This window comes from Mus musculus, chromosome 10, assembly GCF_000001635.26.
Source record: "Mus musculus strain C57BL/6J chromosome 10, GRCm38.p6 C57BL/6J".
NCBI lineage: Eukaryota > Metazoa > Chordata > Mammalia > Rodentia > Muridae > Mus > Mus musculus.
In genome coordinates this window covers 27,452,487-27,473,161 of record NC_000076.6, presented here as the reverse complement: position 1 = coordinate 27,473,161, position 20,675 = coordinate 27,452,487, and the positions used below count along the sequence as shown (strand labels likewise).

The following is a 20,675-nucleotide window of genomic DNA, read 5'->3' as shown; positions in this document are numbered from 1 at the left end:
GCTATACTTCTTAATGGGTTAAAATCACCCACAACAAATGCATAAGCCTTTCCTGAACACACTGGTTATTCACACCAGGTAACAGTAAGCTTTAACAGATACATAGGCGTGTATAATACAAAACACTGAACATATTGCTATTTTCAGAGTTTCCCTTAAGCATCTTCCTAGTTAACCTGTGCCTCTAAAAGCAGCAATCATTTTCCCATTAGATTTTCCCCAGAGATTCAGTCTGACTGTGTATATTAATGATCTGTTAATTTAATTTTTATATATTAATTTTTTACTTAAAGTTTCTACTTTTTTCTGTTATGCCACTTGTTATAAATTTTATATTTATTAATTAGTTAATTAATTCTATTAATATGTGATTGATTTAAACTTTTCAGCTACTTGAATTATGTGTTTTTTTTTATTTCAACTTTGAAAACAATAATCGTAAACTTCTTGCCATTGTAACCATCATGCATGTGAGTGTCCATGAGACTATATCAATTAATATAGCTTAAATCAAGCTCTACATGCTCATTCCAGTCTCTGTTTGATCTCAGCAGTGGTCCCTATGGAGATTTATTTGAGCTAAATTTTATCATTTCTTTGTGTAGAAATTTTTTGGATTTTGTGAAAGATTCATGGTAGGAACTCAGGATTCTGTTATGTTCTTGTGAAGAATAAGCACCCGTCTCTGTGTTGGTAGTTGTTAACTGCATTCTCATATCTAAATCAAATCTGTACCCTCTGTGCAGTCCAACTAATCCCCGTTAGGGTGGTGTTCTTGGCATCTAACATTTGAGGAGTGTGTGACAGGTTTAGGGACATTTTCCTGTACTCCTCTCTGTTCCAGTATTTTCCCGCATCACAAGCACTGTTATGGCTCCTCGGCTTTGCTCTTTGATCCTCCTAGGGAAGGAAACTGTGGGTTTTGGGAAATGATCCCATGTCATTTTCTCCTTTTGTGCACACACACACATGTCCCCTGCCTTTAATATTCACAGTTCTTCAGATTTGACAGCAGCTCGCATGTCAATACACTGTCAAGTATTTAGGGAATTTACAGCTTTTATCTGTGGAAGAGTTAGTACATAGTCCACACATATATGGATGTGCCATGTTATAAACAAGCAAACAATGTAAATAAACTCACAAAAACAGTGACCATGTAGTAAATTTTCTAAATATTTGTCATATGAAAGCAAAATTTTTACTTCTTCACTTACTTAGACTTAAACTTTTCCAGTTGTCTACTCACTATATATATATGAAAACTAAATAAATTACTTTGTAAGTAGTGTGCACATTATAATTTTTCATAAAAATGATATATAAAAGGTAAATATTCATTTGGTTTACATAAGATGGGATTTTATGACCGTAAAACTAACTAAATTTATGTAGTTTAGAGTCTACTCAGAAAAATATCCATCATAGTTATATGAAATAATAACCACTGAGTTTTATGTTGTTAAAATTACAGAATCTCAAATTGAATTTAACAACGCTTATGTCAATACTCTTAGAATGTTCATCAGCTTTTTGTAGTTCACTTATATTCCTAATGGTTACACAATCTTAGCAAGTGACCCATATTCAATATTACAATAAATATCACCCTGATGCTTTTGAGTGGGAATGAATGGGAATAGCCTAATAGGTTTAGAATATAATGAAAACACATTTTAATCCATAATACGACATGCCAAGATTTCAATAAAAGCTCAAATATCGACCAATTATTTGAATTGGTCATTACCAACTAATTGAAGGCCTTCCAGGACCAATACTTTAACTGATTAAAAACAAAAACAAAAACAAAACAGAAAATTGTGATAAAATTTGATAAAGCAGCTGCTCCCTGACCTTGAAGCAAAGCAATTATATTGTAAAGAGGTTAATTTTGAGTATACAATCAATAACTATGGTAGAAATAAATCAATGGGAAAGAAATGAAAGAGGCTAAATGTTAATTGTATTAATATCTTCAGTATAATGTCTAAATACCCTATGAAGCAATAGTGGAGTGATAACTAAGTTATATATTTTGTGAAGTATATAAATTGTTAAGATTTTTCAGAGGATCAGGGTCTTAGTCTTCTTCAAGCAATCTGAGCGTTCAAGAGCTAGGTTCAAATTACATTATCTGTCTTAACTGTGTGTTACTCATCTTTGAACTGCACATCTTTGTAAAAGTGCAATTACACAGTAGATGACTGGAAATTCACATTATAAGAAACAGATTATAGTTTCTGGATCAATGTCACTTAGGTGTCTATAATCCTCTGTGGCTCCAACTTTATCATTCATTTTATCCATATATCCCTGTGGGGGAAATCCCATGGAATCCCATGGAATTCAGTTTTCTGTTTTATAAACCTAGAATACTGTACTGGCTAGTTTTGTGTCAACTTGACACAGCTGGAGTTATCACAGAGAAAGGAGCTTCAGTTGAGGAAATGCCTCTATGAGATCCAACTGTAAGGCATTTTCTCAATTAGTGATCAAGGGGGAAAGGCCCCTTGTGGGTGGGACCATATCTGGGCTGGTAGTCTTGGGTTTTATAAGAGAGCAGGCTGAGCAAGCCAGGTGAAGCAAGCCAGTAAAGAACATCCCTCCATGGCCTCTGCATCAGCTCCTGCTTTCTGACCTGCTTGAGTTCCAGTCCTGCATCCTTTGGTGATCAACAGCAGTATGGAAATGTAAGCCGAATAAACCCCTTCCTCCCCAACATGCTTCTTGGTCATGATGTTTGTACAGGAATAGAAACCCTGACTAAGACAAATACACACTAGTTAATGTGATCCTTCCTCTCTATTTCTGGTCCTTCTTTTATGATAGTTTTGGCCTTTAATAGCACAGGCCTAGTCACAAATTAAGTCCTATAGCATTTTACCACTTGAGAGAAAATGTCTGTCAATATTAGCAAGACAAGGCCAATGACATATGAACTTCAAGACTATCTGAAAGACATATAATTAAGGAAGAGAAAGAAATGACAGAATCAAATTTACAATGTTGTGAGGAAGTTTTAGACATGTGGCAGCAGGCCAGAGGTTCTGTAAACAAACAAACAAACTGGCTTTCCTGGGAAATGTTAGCAGAGCTTATCTACCTATCCTCATGTTATTACTCAGAAAGATCTAGCTCTCTCCCAAACAGAAAACCGAACATATGTTTTTTTTTCTTCTTATACTATCATTTAATACTTTAAATCTTTGAAGAAGAGGGGAATGAGAAAAACAAGTTGTCAGCAATGACAGCCATGTAGTGATCTGCTTTGAAGAACCACTGTGTGTATTTTATTTGTGTCTATGTATCAATGTATATGTCACATACCTATCCAAAGACATTCTCTTATGTGCTAGGACAAAGACTGGTTCAAATACTCTGATGGTTTCCCAAAGACTAAAAGATTGACAAGAGTCCAGCCCAGATATCATTTCCTCTGGCTGGCACACTTGTTCTTTCCTGTAAGCTTCAGTTTCTCCCAGGAGTTCATTTACACTTCCTTGCCTCATAAATCTCATCCTAGTAGTTCTCAAGGATTTGGATATATGGCTTAATGCATGCTCAAAATATTTCTGAAAGAGTAATTGGACAATACCAAGAAGTAGTACAGAGTGGCAGAGGAGAAAGACACCTAGATGAACCTTAATTATTTCATCATATATAATTTATTAAACGAGGGAATAAAATGTCAAAGATGTAGAATTAGTACCCTGGAGACAAATTATTTAAAACTTGCAACTTCATAACTTCACAAAATGGTAAGACTTATTTCTAATAACATTTATTTGGTATGAAGAAAAGACAAAATGAAAAATATGTGTGCCTGATGTATTGGCTATTTGCTTTTTATAAAACATTCTCTATTTTTTTCATGAAGCAAATATAACATCTTTGTGACTGGCAAATATTTCTCTGAACAGTGGTCATAATAAACTGCCCATGTCACATGGATAGAATGGTTCATTGTGTGAGAACCAGAGGATGTTGAAATGAGCAACTTCAACAGAAAGAATGGTTGAGCTACTGAGTAGAAGTGCATAAAAGAAGTTAATATTTTAAATACTAGAAAATGAGGGAAAGTTGTAAATGTCAGATCACTGTTAGCTGAAAGGAAGATTAAGACAAGAATATTAAGGAGGGCAGTTTATTGGAGGATGGGAGACAGGGGCATTTAGAGACTGGAGAGTGTGGGAACAGAAAGGAGTTACGATATTGCTTACATAGAACAATTTGTGAGTTATATTTGAAAACTGAAATATCACTTGGGTTGTACTAATTTACATTTTCAAGTTTTGAGACTACTTTCAGTAAAGATTATAATATTTAAAACTATTGTCTGTTTTATGTTATTCTGATCTAAAGGAAAATTCAATAATTAAATAAAAACCCTTATGAGTACAATGAAATGTTCTCAGTACTCTTTCTGATTTTTCTCTTTAAAAATTTTTTTCAGTGCAATTCTAAGGTGAACTAAGGCTATAAATGAACACAAAATGGCAAAGCCTACATTTTACATCACACTGTGGGTAGTGTTAATAGGCTAGACTCTGGGGTCAGGCTGCTGGGATGGGAAGCCTGCTTGCTAGCTGGCTCCCAGGCAAGTTGTTTAGCAGCTTAATAGAGAGAAGATAAATCAGCATGCAGATCACATGGCTGTTTTGTGGCACAAATTAGTCCACAAAGATGAAAAGCACAAGAACAATAGTAGATGTGGACAGAGTTGTGTCTGGCATGTTGTGGCTCTTAACGTAGTCAGCTGGTTCAGACTCATGTTTGAGCCAAGATATCATCTCTCCATCTTGCAGATGCACTGAGTCTCAGCTATGTCTTCACCATGTGTCAATGCCTGAAATTGAAGCAAAAAGCATTCATAAGCTAATGAATCCAAGAGTCTCATTAAAACACCATGCATAAAATACAAAGGACTTTTTGTCAAGAGCCAAAATGATAGAGACTTAGCTGGTACATTTACAAAACCAAGAAAGCTTGAGTGATTAGAATGTTCTGTGTACAACTCAGGTTTTTGACATCTCAAATATGTCTCTTCCATGATGAGGTTTCAGCTAAAGAAGGGCTTTTTGATGATTGGCTTTACTGCACTAATATTGAAAGAAGGATCATAGAGTGCGAATTGTAGAGAGCAGAAAAGCCATCACCTATGAGGAAGTGAAGAACCTCCACTAGGTTCTCAGTGCAAACAAGAGACCTCTCCACCTTGCATTGAGATGGGCTACATAAATCAAGTCTTTCCATTAGATCCAAAGCAGCAATTTCTGGCCTATGACCACTAAGTACTATGATAAAGTTTTGATCAAATAGAAACCAATAACAAGTAGTTTTCTCCAGTCTACATATGAAGGTGTTGTAGCAGCAATCTATACTATGTGGTAAGTGTGACATATTTAGACCATGAAAGAGATAGGTATATAGTTGTATAGAAGCTACACATGTCATAGCTTAATGCAGGGTATTAGGTGACATGGCATACAGAAGATTCTGATAGAATAATGCCATCATGTTAGATATATAATGCCTGGTTTGAATAACTATTTAAATTACATACTAGAGGCTAAATGTTAAGAGGACATCTTAAAACCCAGGAAGTATTTTTAAAAAGTTATTTTAATAGAGTACTTTTGATGGTGCAGTGTACTGACTTACCTTTAGTATTTAGTGGCTGATGATTTCCTCTTGGATTGATTTAATTTCCTGAAAAATGGCAGTTACATTGTACTTTAAAATATAGCAAAAAATGGCCTGACCTACCTTTGTCACCTTTCTCAGGTTTATTTCCTGCTGTCCTGAATCTTGCTTCGAATGCACTCATCACAACCAATGCTACATGTGGGGAAAAAGGACCCGAGATGTACTGCAAGTTGGTGGAACATGTCCCCGGGCAGCCTGTGAGGAACCCTCAGTGCCGAATCTGCAATCAGAACAGCAGCAATCCATACCGTATGTATTATATATGTTTTTCTATGGCACTGGATGGAATCGATGACAAGAAAGGGGGGGGAAAGACATTGAGGCTAAATTGCATTAAGTTCAAAGGACTCATGAGCCTAAAAATTCCAGATTTTTTTTCCTGTAAGCGTTTTATGAATCCTCTTGTCATTTTATAAACATTTAGCATTAGTGTCCCATATACATCCAAAGTTCAGTAATAGAGGAGAACTCACTTGTTTAAGTTCTAAGGCAGTTATTAGACTCCCTGGCCACAGAATGCTGTCTGGGAATTTGGTGATTCATGTGAGACTTGACTGTTCATTGGTTAATTATTTTCTAGGTACCATTTTTCAGACCCAATTAAAAAATGTATGTTCCAGCCTTTAACTAGTAAGCCAAGGGTTAATCAACACAGGTCCTGAAATGAGAGAAGAGGGTCATAAATTCAGGGTCAATGTAAGAGATCTCTTGCCAATAAAACCATTAGGAAGTAGAAACTTAGGTCAAGAATGAACTAAAGAGTTTAATAATTACAGAGAAGAGGAGAAGAGAGAGGTGAGAAGTAAAAAACTCAGAATAAGACAGAAAAGCTTCCTTGTATGAAAGATGTATAAGGAGTTAAGAATGACAAGATTTGAAATTTTCAGAGGGCAGAGTCTTGACATGTGTGGAGTGAAGAAACTGGAAACAGTTCAGAAAGTGTCTCCAAACCAATGGACATGTAACTGCGAACAGGAACTCACCAAGCTGTTTGACCTCTGAGCATCAGATATCTATTTCACAGAATAAGAACCTGTACTATGATCAATAACAAAGCATAAAGTAATATTATAAATATTCTTTGTCATAGAGAAATTGAGGAAATGAGGGAAAGACAAAAAGTAAGTCAAGCACTAAGAACAGGCCAACAAGACCACCATTCATGTGTAGACAGAGGCTGTACTACTTCGTAAGACTAATTTGATTATCAAAACAAGTGGCATACAAGCCTAGAGGATATTATACAACATAGTAAAAAATGGAATTGATCTAATAATTTTAGAGATGGAGGCTGACTTAGAGATATGGTTTAGAAAATATGTCTGCCTCTATATTGATTATCCAGAAAAGAGGCTAATAGAGTAAATACTGTGTTTGGGGTCTCTTGCATTTCAGGGGAAGATGCTTATGTTTTGTTGAGGGCATACCAAGTTTTTCACATCAAAGCCAGAACTGGTTCATTCAGTGAAGCAAGGTGCATGGGAGGAGTGCTGCGGGCTTCTCTGCTTGCTCATCTGACATTTAAAGAGTTGTCACAGATTGGATTCACTTGGTGTTACTTTTCAGTGTGGGCAGCTTCATTGCATTTCAAAATCAATTTTGATATAGTAAACTCAGAAAGAATAAGCTCTGACAGGCATAAAAAAACTGGCAATAAATTATGTGAATATGCTTGAGTAAAAGTTGTAGTAACAGGTGATAAATTTCCTTAAATTCAGGGACCTTCTAGAATGAATCTGCAGTGCCCACATTGATCATATGAAGAAAGTGAAAGGTGAACTCTCTGGCTGCTAGTAGTAGAGTGTGCTTTTTAATTAAAACAAAAACAACTTGAGAATATTGCCTTATGACACCACAGACAATTTTCAGATGTAGTTGCCTCTTGCTTTGACTTGTACAGTTTATTCTGTTTGAGGTTAATGATGTTTCTATCTTTTTTAAAATAACAAAACTCTGCCAAGAATTAATCAGTACATGCAAATTATAATTATTAAAAAGTGAGAGCCATGGTTAATTGTTGATAAGTATTCCCATCTTTTTCCTGGCTAATTCTCATATCAGTTTGACCTGAGATAGCAGATATCAGGATTCCCATTTAAATGGCTTTTCTGCAAACATATGAATTCGGCGTGGAAATGTATTTGTATGTGTGCTTTACTTCCACACATGAGAACAGCAATGACCAAAACCCAAAATCAAAACCAAACCAAAACAAAAACTCAAAAAACAAAAAACAAAAACAAGCAGGAAGATGTTCTGGAATATTATCTATCTATCTATCTATCTATCTATCTATCTATCTATCTATCTATCTATCTATCCATCCATCCATCTATCCATCCATCTATCTATCTATCATCTATCTTATCAATCTATCTATCTATCTATCTATCTATCTATCTATCTATCTATCTATCTTATCACCTATGTATTTAGCTATCTGTAAGGACAAGTCCAATATACTTCATGAATTGCTCCCAACGTGCTGATTTTTGCATCTACTCACACTACCAGAGACATTTTTTGATATTCAGCTATGTTCCTGGTATTTGTCCTTCTTATAAAGGGATGTTATACCTGGCTTCAATAGAATCCAAATGAAACTGACTATTAAATCATTAATCAGATTTCTTTTTATTAATGAGATAGGATGCCTCATCACATTGGCTTGTTGATGTGATAAGACTTGGTACAAAGTCAAGTCCATGGAACATGGTAGTTCTATTGAAAAATTACCAGGGGCCATGTTATATTTCTATTTTGTACTATATTAACATAGTCAGATTAAAACATTTGCATCTGACTTTGCCTAAGTTTATGTTTGTAGCTGAAGATTATAAAGAAGTCTAACCCCCACCAAAAAAAAAAAAAACAGAGCTAACATTAAAATTTTCACTAGTTATAAATGGCAAATTTAATCAACATTCTTTCATGTATGTGTTCATGTGTATCAGTGCACAGATGTGTGCTGTGTGTGTCCTGTTTCATGTGTAATGGACAGAGGATACCTGGAAACTGCTCACCTTTGATATTAAGGTATGCTCTATCAATTTTTTTTTTCCTGGAGCCTGCCAAATATGTTGGCGGCTCAGGAAACCCCAAAGATTCTACAGGAAAAAGTTCCAACAGTGCAAATCTACCAGGGTTCTGAGATGTGGAGATAAACCTTTCACAGCTCTGAGAAAACACACACACACACACACACACACACACACACACACACACACACACACACACACAAAGAAAAACAAAAAAAAACAAAACAAAACAAACAAACAAAAAAAAACCTCTGGTTAGTTCATAATGTTGTTCCACCTATAGGGTTGAAGATCCCTTTAGCTCCTTGGGTACTTTCTCTAGCTCCTCCATTGGGAGCCCTGTGATCCATCCATTAGCTGACTGTGAGCATCCACTTCTGTGTTTGCTAGGCCCCGGCATAGTCTCACAAGAGACAGCTACATCTGGGTCCTTCCAGTAAAATCTTGCTAGTGTATGCAATGGTGTCAGCATTTGGAAGCTGATTATGGGGTGGATCCCTGGATATGGCAGTCTCTACATGGTCCATCCTTTCATCTCAGCTCCATACTTTGTTTCTGTAACTCCTTCCATGGGTGTTTTGTTCCCACTTCTAAGGAGGGGCATAGTGTCCACACTTCAGTCTTCATTTTTCTTGAGTTTCATGTGTTTAGGAAATTGTATCTTATATCGTGGGTATCCTAGGTTTTGGGCTAGTATCCACTTATCAGTGAGTACATATTGTGTGAGTTCCTTTGTGATTGTGTTACCTCACTCAGGATGATGCTCTCCAGGTCCATCCATTTGGCTAGGAATTTCATAAATTCATTCTTTTTAATAGCTGAGTAGTACTCCATTGTGTAGATGTACCACATTTTCTGTATCCATTCCTCTGTTGAGGGGCATCTGGGTTCTTTCCAGTTTCTGGCTATTATAAATAAGGCTGCTATGAACATAGTGGAGCATGTGTCCTTCTTACCAGTTGGGGCTTCTTCTGGATATATGCCCAGGAGAGGTATTGCTGGATCCTCCGGTAGTACTATGTCCAATTTTCTGAGGAACCGCCAGACTGATTTCCAGAGTGGTTGTACAAGCCTGCAATCCCACCAACAATGGAGGAGTGTTCCTCTTTCTCCACATCCTCGCCAGCATCTGCTGTCACCTGAATTTTTGATCTTAGCCATTCTCACTGGTGTGAGGTGGAATCTCAGGGTTGTTTTGATTTGCATTTCCCTGATGATTAAGGATGTTGAACATTTTTTCAGGTGCTTCTCTGCCATTCGGTATTCCTCAGGTGAGAATTCTTTGTTCAGTTCTGAGCCCCATTTTTTAAGGGGGTTATTTGATTTTCTGAGGTCCACCTTCTTGAGTTCTTTATATATGTTGGATATTAGTCCCCTATCTGATTTAGGATAGGTAAAGATCCTTTCCCAGTCTGTTGGTGGTCTTTTTGTCTTATAGACAGTGTCTTTTGCCTTGCAGAAACTTTGGAGTTTCATTAGGTCCCATTTGTCAATTCTCGATCTTACAGCACAAGCCATTGCTGTTCTGTTCAGGAATTTTTCCCCTGTGCCCATATCTTCAAGGCTTTTCCCCACTTTCTCCTCTATAAGTTTCAGTGTCTCTGGTTTTATGTGAAGTTCCTTGATCCACTTAGATTTGACCTTAGTACAAGGAGATAAGTATGGATCGATTCGCATTCTTCTACATGATAACAACCAGTTGTGCCAGCACCAATTGTTGAAAATGCTGTCTTTCTTCCACTGGATGGTTTTGGCTCCCTTGTCGAAGATCAAGTGACCATAGGTGTGTGGGTTCATTTCTGGGTCTTCAATTCTATTCCATTGGTCCACTTGTCTGTCTCTATACCAGTACCATGCAGTTTTTATCACAATTGCTCTGTAGTAAAGCTTTAGGTCAGGCATGGTGATTCCACCAGAGGTTCTTTTATCCTTGAGAAGAGTTTTTGCTATCCTCGGTTTTTTGTTATTCCAGATGAATTTGCAAATTGCTCCTTCTAATTCGTTGAAGAATTGAGTTGGAATTTTAATGGGGATTGCATTGAATCTGTAGATTGCTTTTGGCAAGATAGCCATTTTTACAATGTTGGTCCTGCCAATCCATGAGCATGGGAGATCTTTCCATCTTCTGAGATCTTCTTTAATTTCTTTCTTCAGGGACTTGACTCTAGCTGCATATGTATCAAAAGATGGCCTAATCGGCCATCACTGGAAAGAGAGGCCCATTGGACACGCAGACTTTGTGTGCCCCGGTACAGGGGAACGCCAGGGCCAAAGGGGGGGAGTGGGTGGGTAGGGGAGTGGGGGTGGGTGGGTAAGGGGGACTTTTGGTATAGCATTGGAAATGTAAATGAGCTAAATACCTAATTAAAAAAAAAAAAAAAAAAAAAAAAACCTCTGCTTTCCTGGGATTACCCTGTTCACAAAATAAGCACTAAGCACTTCATTGATTAAACTATATTTCTTTCTTTTTTTGTTTGTTTGTTTGTTTTTGTTTTTGTTTTTGAAGACAGGGTTTCTCTGTGTAGCCCTGGCTGTCCTGGAACTCGCTGTGTAGACCAGGCTGGCCTTGATCTCAGAAATCCGCCTGCCTCTGCCTCCCAAGTTCTGGGACTAAAGGCATGTGCCACTACTGCTTGGCTATTTCTTTCTTTTAAAGATAAGTTTTATATTACTATCAAATTTTTATGTGTGAAGATGATAGTTTTCATTTTTATCTTCAATTTTATTAAGTAGAACATGTTTGTTAGATTCATAAGAATATGAATCTCAACAGGCTTATAATTTATTCTAGTATTATATAAACATGTTCCTCATGGGATAGCCTCTGAAGAAAGGGATTCCACTCAAACGCTTTAATTGATCAGTGGCTAATAAGGTCAATAAATGAGCATTCCATCATCTTCATAAAAGTACCAAGGATAATTTTGGCTAAATTTTTCTTAATTTGATATTACTTTTGAAGCTAATCATAGGATTCTAAATGTCAATTTATGAATGAATGATGAATTCATGGTTATATCAGGTGAAGGTTAATCAGACTCAAGATTACTGCTACGTATAAAATTCTGAGGGTAGAATATTAATCTCATATAAATCTCACATGTGCATATTGGTTTTTCTATTTTAATTTTCTCCTGGAAGTCGAGGATCCGGAAAATGCTGCCATGAGTGGAGCATCGCCATCTCCATTTTAGGGATAAAATGGAATTTAAGTGATTAGCCCATGGCCAGTTAAGTGCTAAATGGGTGCCCAAGAAACAGCTAGCATCTTACATGCCTGCTCTTTGTACCCCAAGTTTTGTGTTCTTTCATTTCATATCATTAGACAAAATACATGTCCTGCCTCCTGTATTATATTGGTAAATTGGAGGGTAGGATAAGGATAAATTTCCTCATGGTGACAAAAATTATGTCAGGGTTCTCTATAACAGGTCTAGTAAGATGAATATATATTAAAGCAACATTTCTTGCACAATATGGTCTAGATAGGTCAACAATGGCTGTTTTCACAAGGGAGAAGGTGAGAACCCAGTAGCTGCTCAGTTAATCATCCCAGCCTGCTGTTGAAGTTCTGGCAGGTTCTTGAAGAGACACTGATCTTGAGTGCATGTGGAAAGCCCAAAGAATCTGGATTCTGTTATCAGCAAATAAATGTAACACCAGTAGGATCAGAGGCATCAACAGAGTAGCAAAGCTTGCTAGTGAGATGCAAAAGCAACAAGGCAGAAAGCATAAACCTTTTTCCTTGGACCTCTTTTCATTTGATCTGCCACTGGAAGGTGCGTCCATATTTCTGCCTAGGTATATCAGCAGCTTGCTAATTGATCCCAGATACAGTTAGATTGAGAATCAAAATCAACCATCATACCATACCTCTGAATATTGTTTGAGACAATTAATCTGTACAAGTTCCCAAGGCTGGTACTGCTAAACACACTTCTATCCAAAGGAACCGGGGGATGGTGTGCTAGCAAAGACTCTCATGACACTTGAAGGACATTTCAGCAAGCAAATTTGCTAGCTTCCATGTGAGGTCTGAGGGACTTGAGGAACGCCAACAGCCACTGCTCTGGGCATTCTCAGCCAGGTGTGGCCCATGTATACTTAGATGAGGAGAAAGGACCCAGAATCTGTGAAATAGGAGAAAAGGTTCCAACACTGCCCAAAATATAACAAGGCTGTGGGACATGAAGATATTTCAACTCTATGATATGTGATCTGAATTTGAAGGCAGGCAAATCTCGGGGCTCTGGGCTTTTAAGAAAGAAGAGAACTATACTAAAAGACAATCATGGATGAAGGAGTTTCTCAGCATCCTTACTGAACCCAGGCTCCCTTTGAATCCCACAATAGACTTTCTTCAAATCTGTCTGGATTTGGTTTGTGTGGGAAAGCTTGTGTTTGGTTGTTACATTGCCAGCCATGTAACAGTCCTCTCCTGGCTAATAAATGTTGACTAGATTGGTCTCCTGGAATTAGTGATACACAGCCAAGCAAATACTGCATAAGGGGCTTGGGGAATCTTCCAATATAGTTTTATATCATGATAGAAAGGTAACAAGTTAAAGGTTTGTTAGGAAAAAACCTCATAGACAGAAAATGCTATCATTTTATAGTAAAGTCACATATATACCGGAATGCCCAAGCCTCTGCAATGAAGAAAATATATGAATAAAAAATATTCAAGCACCTTTCCAACAGGAGAGTTATTGTTTATCAGATGATCATTATGCTATTTGGATTCCTGTACTATTCTTTTGCACTTAGTTTCTGGAGGTATGTCTAAGGCTGGTGGTCAGTGTTTAGTACCTTTTTTGTAGCACAGTCATGATGACATCATTTCCTGCATGTTGTGTAGAATATGAAAACAGAGGTGGTTCGATGTCTAATACTTGTTATCCACAGGCTTGTGATACATCATTTTGTTTTGCCTTTTCTTTGAAGAGACATGTATAAACTCATCATCTGATCTTTTCTCCTCCTTCTCATGCTGCTGCCAATTCCATAGAGAGGCACCCGATTACGAATGCTATTGATGGCAAGAACACATGGTGGCAGAGTCCCAGTATCAAGAATGGAGTGGAATACCATTATGTGACAATTACTCTGGATTTACAGCAGGTAAAGTATACCTCCTGTCACTTTCCACTTCTGAAATTCTACCTTACATCTGCTATTTGTCTAGTTAGCAATTTTTAGATGAAGGGTGAATCGTAATGATTCTTATCACTATTATTTTCTTGATATTGTGACAAAGGGTCCTGTCTGTTTCACAGATAACCATTTATTGATGTTTGGCACTTATTTCTAAAGCACAACTCAAATTGACCTATGTGGGTGGTTCAGAAATGAATTAGAAGCTAAGTGTGAGTTACAAAGTTGGGAGCGATGCTGAAAATATGGATCAACAAAATTTTATGGGAAGGGAACACAACAGCACAGTTTAAAACTTGTAAAACAAAACTTTGATACCACTCTGCTGATAGTGTGGCTCTTAAAAGCCACTTGGATAGCAAGGCTCTTGAGCAAATTATTTCTTGTTCCTGAGAGTTGAGCAAGCTGTGACAGTTGATTTTCAAATTAAACTTGGACCACTAAATATGTAAAATTTTTGTTAGAAGTCAAAGATTGTTTTGCATAAACTTGCATGCCTTCTGTTCTTAACTTTTTCATTTTTATTCACAATATTCACATCAGGCTAAGTTCAAAAACCAGGACTCATCCTCATTCCCAAATTATTTAGGGTTACAGACGGATTTGTGATGTAATTTGAAAAGACACTTATATATTTTTTCTCGGAATATAAGATAGTGTCATGGACCAGAGATAATGACAAGAAATATTGAACTTTGATAGTTTATTATTATGTCTATTTTACTTTCATACTTTTGGGTCGTTAGAGAAAAAAAATCATCCAGCTGCCCCTCCTATGTCAGTGTGGAGATAAACTAATCAGAAAATAAGGGGACACTGAAGATGTTCTCTAACAGACTACACCATGAGGTCATAGTTATCATAGGATGCCACGGGGTGAGAAAATAACAGCTAACAGAATAGATAGAAACTAGACCCAAGAATTAAGCATCCCTTCTATAGGATCTTGATCCATCTTGGTAATGGCAGCAGCACACATTTCTAAGTTACAAATGGCTGCTCTCGGAATGAGGAAGTTGGTAGGTCTCAAAAAAGAGCCTCCTTTATCCCTCCATGGACTCCTTGGCACCTAAGTAACTGGGTAGCAGCAGGGTGCAAACGCTACTGCTAAATGACCAGCTAACCTGGGTTTATTCCTATTAGCAGGGTGTCAGCCTTGAGGTTAGTTCTTAATTCCTAGGAAGTCTCAGATCATTGTCATGAAGTGGCAAATGCCATCCTTGTAGTATAATTATTCTTTAGATTAGATAATCTGTAAAAATGAGATTCCAGAGAATCTTACCTTCAAAATGGACTTTCTTTTCTTTTCTTTTTTTTTTTTTCTTTTTTCTTTTTTTCTGGGTAAAGACGGGTTGGCCCTTTATTGATTTCAGCAGCCATGTGACCGTTAAAAATCAGCCTTTCTCATCAAGAGTGAGACTGCAGTCCATTGATTCAGGTCATTGCTGGTGATAGGGAATCAATAGACGGTGAAGGTTTACTGATCTTATTTACTCTCCACTCATTCCTTTAGATTGCACATGGATCAAGGAAGTCAATTATTAATACCATTTGCACAGATTACTTAAACTCTCCTTTGAACACAACAATATCATTTCTCCATTATCAAGTGAAACATCATTTCCCCTCCAATTTACAATCATTTTATAAAATCACAGATTTTTCTAGACACTTCTCCATTTCATCCAGGATCTCCAGTTTTGTTGAGTATAGCCTTTTGTAGAAGGATCTGATGGTGTTTTGGATTTCTTCAGGATCTGTTGTTATGTCTCCCTTTTCATTTCTGATTTTGTTAATTAGAATGCTTTCCCTGTGCCCTCTAGTGAGTCTGGCTAAGGGTTTGTCTATCTTGTTGATTTTCTCAAAGAACCAGCTCCTTGATTGGTTGATTCTCTGAATAGTTCTTCTTGTTTCCACTTGGTTGATTTCGCCCCTGAGTTTGATTATTTCCTGCCGTCTACTCCTCTTGGGTGAATTTACTTCCTTTTGTTCTAGAGCTTTTAGATGTGTTGTCAAGCTGCTAGTATGTGCTCTCTCCCGATTCTTCTTGGAGGCACTCAGAGCTATGAGTTTCCCTCTTAGGAATGCTTTCATTGTGTCCCATAAGTTTGGGTATGAAGTGGCTTCGTTTTCATTGAACTCTAAGAAGTCCTTAATTTCTTTCTTTATTCCTTCCTTGACCAAGGTATCATTGAGAAGAGTGTTGTTCAGTTTCCACGTGAATGTTGGCTTTCTATTATTTATTTTGTTATTGAAGATCAGCCTTAGTGCATGGGAAAATTTCAATATTTTTGAATCTGTTGAGGCCTGTTTTGTGACTTATTATGTGGTCAATTTTGGAGAAGGTACCATGAGGTGCTGAGAAGAAGGTATATCCTTTTGTTTTAGGATAAAATGTTCTGTAGATATCTGTCAGATCCATTTGTTTCATAACTTCTATTAGTTTCACTGTGTCCCTGTTTAGTTTCTGTTTCCATGATCTGTCCATTGGTGAAAGTGGTGTGTTGAAGTCTCCCACTATTATTGTGTAAGGTGCAATGTGTGCTTTGAGATTTACTAAAGTTTCTTTAATGAATGTGGCTGCCCTTGTATTTGGAGTATAGATATTCAGAATTGAGAGTTCCTCTTGGAGGGTTTTACCTTTGATGAGAATGAAGTGTCCCTCCTTGTCTTTTTTGATGACTTTGGGTTGGAAGTCAATCTTATCAGATATTAGGATGGCTACTCCAGCTTGTTTCTTCATACCATTTGCTTGGAAAATTGTTTTCCAGCCTTTCATTCTGAGGTAGTGTCTATCTTTTTCTCTGAGATGAGTTTCCTGTAAGCAGCAAAATGTTGGGTCTTGTTTGTGTAGCCAGTTTGTTAGTCTATGTCTTTTTATTGGGGAGTTGAGACCATTGATATTAAGAGATATTAAGGAACAGCCCAATATCCCCCAAAGAAATAGAAGCAGTCATTAATAGTCTCCCAACCAAAAAAAGCCCAGGACCAGATGGGTTTAGTGCAGAGTTCTATCAGACCTTCAAAGATCTAATCCCAGTTCTTCACAAACTATTCCACAAAATAGAAACAGAAGGTACTCTACCCAACTCATTCTATGAAGCCACAATTACTCTGATACCTAAACCACAATAAGACCCCACAAAGATAGAGAACTTCAGACCAATATCCCTTATGAATATTGATGCAAAAATCCTCAATAAAGTTCTTGCTAACCGAATCCAAGAACACATCAAAACAATCATCCATCCTGACCAAGTAGGTTTCATCCCAGGGATGCAGGGATGGTTCAATATATGGAAATCCATCAACATAATCCAGTATATAAACAAACTCAAAGACAAAAACCACATGATCATCTCGTTAGATGCTGAGAGCATTTGACAAAATCCAACACCCATTCATGATAAAAGTCTTGGAAAGATCAGGAATTCAAGGCCCATACCTAAACATGATAAAAGCAATCTACAGCAAACCAGTAGCCAGCATCAAAGTAAATGGTGAGAAGCTTGAAGCAATCCCACTAAAATCGGGGACTAGACAAGGCTGTCCACTCTCTCCCTATGTATTCAACATTGTACTTGAAGTCCTAGCCAGAGCAATTAGACAACAAAAGGAGATCAAGGAGATACAAATTGGAAAGGAAGAAGTCAAAATATCACTTTTTGCGGATGATATGATAGTATATATACGTGACCCTAAGAATTCCACCAGAGAACTCCTAAGCCTGATAAACAGCTTCAGTGAAGTAGCTGGATATAAAATTAACTCAAACAAGTCAATGGCCTTTCTCTACACAAAGGACAAACAGGCTGAGAAAGAAATTAGGGAAACAACACCCTTCTCAATAGCCACAAATAATATAAAATACCTAGGCGTGACTCTAACTAAGAAAGTGAAAGATCTGTATGACAAGAACTTCAAGTCTCTGAAGAACGAAATTAAAGAAGATCTCAGAAGATGGAAAGATCTCCCATGCTCATGGATTGGCAGGATCACTATAGCAAAAATGGCTATCTTGCCAAAAGCAATCTACAGATTCAATGCAATCCCCATCAAAATTCCAACTCAATTCTTCAACGAATTAGAAAGAGCAATCGGCAGATTCATCTGGAATAACAAAAAACCTAGAATAGCAAAAGCTCATCTCAAGGATAAAAGAACCTCTGGTGGAATCACCATGCCCGACCTAAAGCTGTACTACAGAGCAATTGTGATAAAAACTGCATGGTACTGGTATAGCGACAGACAAGTAGACCAATGGAACAGAATTGAAGACCCAGAGATGAACCCACACACCTATGGTCACTTGATCTTTGACAAGGGAGTTAAAACCATCCAGTGGAAAAAAAGACAGCATTTTCAACAAATGATGCTGGCACAACTGGCTGTTATCATGTAGAAGATTGCGAATTGATCCATTACTATCTCCTTGTACTAAGGTCAAATCTAAGTGGATTAAGTCTCTCCACATAAAACCAGAGACACTGAAACTTATAGAGGAGAAAGTAGGGAAAAGCCTCGAAGAAATGGGTACAGGGGGAAAATTCCTGAATAGAACAGCAATGGCTTGTGCTGTAAGATCAAGAATCGATAAATGGGACCTCATAAAATTGCAAAGCTTCTGTAAGGCAAAAGACACCGTCAATAAGACAAAAAGACCACCAATAGATTGGGAAAGGATCTTTACCTATCCCAAATCAGACAGGGGACTAATATCCAATATATATAAAGAACTCAAGAAGGTAGACTCCATAAAATCAAATAACCCCATTAAAAAATGGGGCTCAGAACTGAACAAAGATTTCTCACCCGAGGAATACCGAATGGAAGAGAAGCACCTGAAAAAATGTTCAACATCCTTAATCATCAGGGAAATGCAAATCAAAACAACCCTGAGATTCCACCTCACATCAGTCAGAATGGCTAAGATCAAAAATTCAGGTGACAGCAGATGCTGGTGAGGATGTGGAGAAAGAGGAACACTCCTCCATTGTTGGTGGGATTGCAAGCTTGTACAACCACTCTGGAAATCAGTCTGGCGGTTCCTCAGAAAATTGGACATAGTACTACCGGAAGATCCAGCAATACCACTTCTGGGCATATATCCAGAAGATGCCCCAACCGGTAAGGAGGACACATGCTCCACTATGTTCATAGCAGCCTTATTTATAATAGCCAGAAGCTGGAAAGAACCCAGATGCCCCTCAACAGAGGAATGGATACAGAAAATGTGGTACATTTACACAATGGAGTACTACTCAGCTATTAAAAAGAATGAATTTATGAAATTCCTAGCCAAATGGATGGACCTGGAGGGCATCATCCTGAGTGATGTAACCCAATCACAAAGCAACTCTCACAATATGTACTCACTGATAAGTGGATATTAGCCCAGAAACTTAGGATACCAAAGATATAAGATACAATTTGCTAAACACATTAAACTCAGGAGAACGAAGACCAAAGTGTGGACACTTTGCCCCTTCTTAGAATAGTAAACAAAACACCCATGGAAGGAGTTACAGAGACAAAATTTGGAAGTGTGACGAAAGGATGGACCATCTAGTGATTGCCATATCCTGGGATCCATCTCATGATCAGCTTCCAAATGCTGACACCACTGCGTACACTAGCAAGATTTTGCTGAAAGGACCCAGATATAGCTGTCTCTTGTGAGACTATGCCAGGGCCTAGCAAACACAGAAGTGGATGCTCACAGTCAGCTATTGAATGGACCACAGGGCCCCCAATGGAGGAACTAGAGAAAGCACCCAAGGAACTAAAGGGAACTGCAGCCCTATAGGTGGAACAACAATATGAACTAACCAGTACCCCGGAGCTCTTGTCTCTAGCTGCATATGTATCAAAAGATGGCCTAGTTGGCCATCATTGCAAAGAGAGGCCCATTGGACTTGCAAACTTTATATGCCCCAGTACAGGGGAACGCCAGGGCCAAAAAGGGGGAATGGGTGGGTAGGGGAGTGGGGGTGGGTGGGTATGGGAGACTTTTGGTATAGCATTGGAAACGTAAATGAGCTAAATACCTAATAAAAAAATGGAAAAAATAATATAAATCACAGATTTTATCTTAATCCTGTATAGTTAACTAGTCTGCCATTAACTTAGCAAGTCATAGTTCACCTGAAAGCCGTGTTTCTTCAGGGAAGACAGGGGTGTCTTCCTATCTGTGTTTTGTGTGTTGATTTCCACATGACCACGTGATGTCTTCTTCAGAAGTAGGTGGTATTTTCTGTGTTTGTTCCTCCTTCCATGTAATAACCTTAAGATGAGCCAACATTCTGAAGGGTATTCATAACAAGTGAAAAAGTTATGTTTATAATAAAGGTCAGCACAATTTCAAAATCTGAATTCATCAAATATAGTTGGTTCAGAAGGTATGGGGTCAAATAGTCAGGTAGCCTGACGCATTTCCATTTTGATGTTTATATTTACTTTCTTTTACTTTCTAAAAGCTAGCCTATTGAATCCACTTAAGTGAAGAAATATGCATATACCCTATATTAATAAGTAAGTGCCTATTTCTACTTGACCCTAAATTTTAGTTTAATCAATTTCTAATGATATAAAATAATTAAATATGTTTTATAACCAGGGTTTTATAATAGAATTCCTTAGAACAAGAAGGGATTTCACATTTTCATGTATACTCAGTCTATGGAATAGTAAATTGAGAACATCTTCTGGTGCTTACTTAGCTACAGGGCAAAGATGTTGGAAGGTATTTTTGAATGCAGTGGTAACCAAGGACAT

At 37.6% G+C, this 20,675-nt stretch overlaps 1 protein-coding gene across 5 annotated transcripts in view; it reads left to right on the top strand.

Moving 5' to 3' along the window:
• Nucleotides 1-20,675, top strand: part of Lama2 (laminin, alpha 2) — a 635,907-nt gene that overhangs the window by 144,030 nt on the left and 471,202 nt on the right. For all 5 annotated transcript variants that reach the window (XM_017313815.1, XM_011243134.1, XM_011243135.1 and 2 more), the window contains exons 2-3: nucleotides 5,788-5,958; nucleotides 13,756-13,868. In XM_017313815.1, the coding sequence (XP_017169304.1) occupies nucleotides 5,788-5,958; nucleotides 13,756-13,868 (284 nt within the window). The remainder of the gene's footprint in view (nucleotides 1-5,787; nucleotides 5,959-13,755; nucleotides 13,869-20,675) is intronic.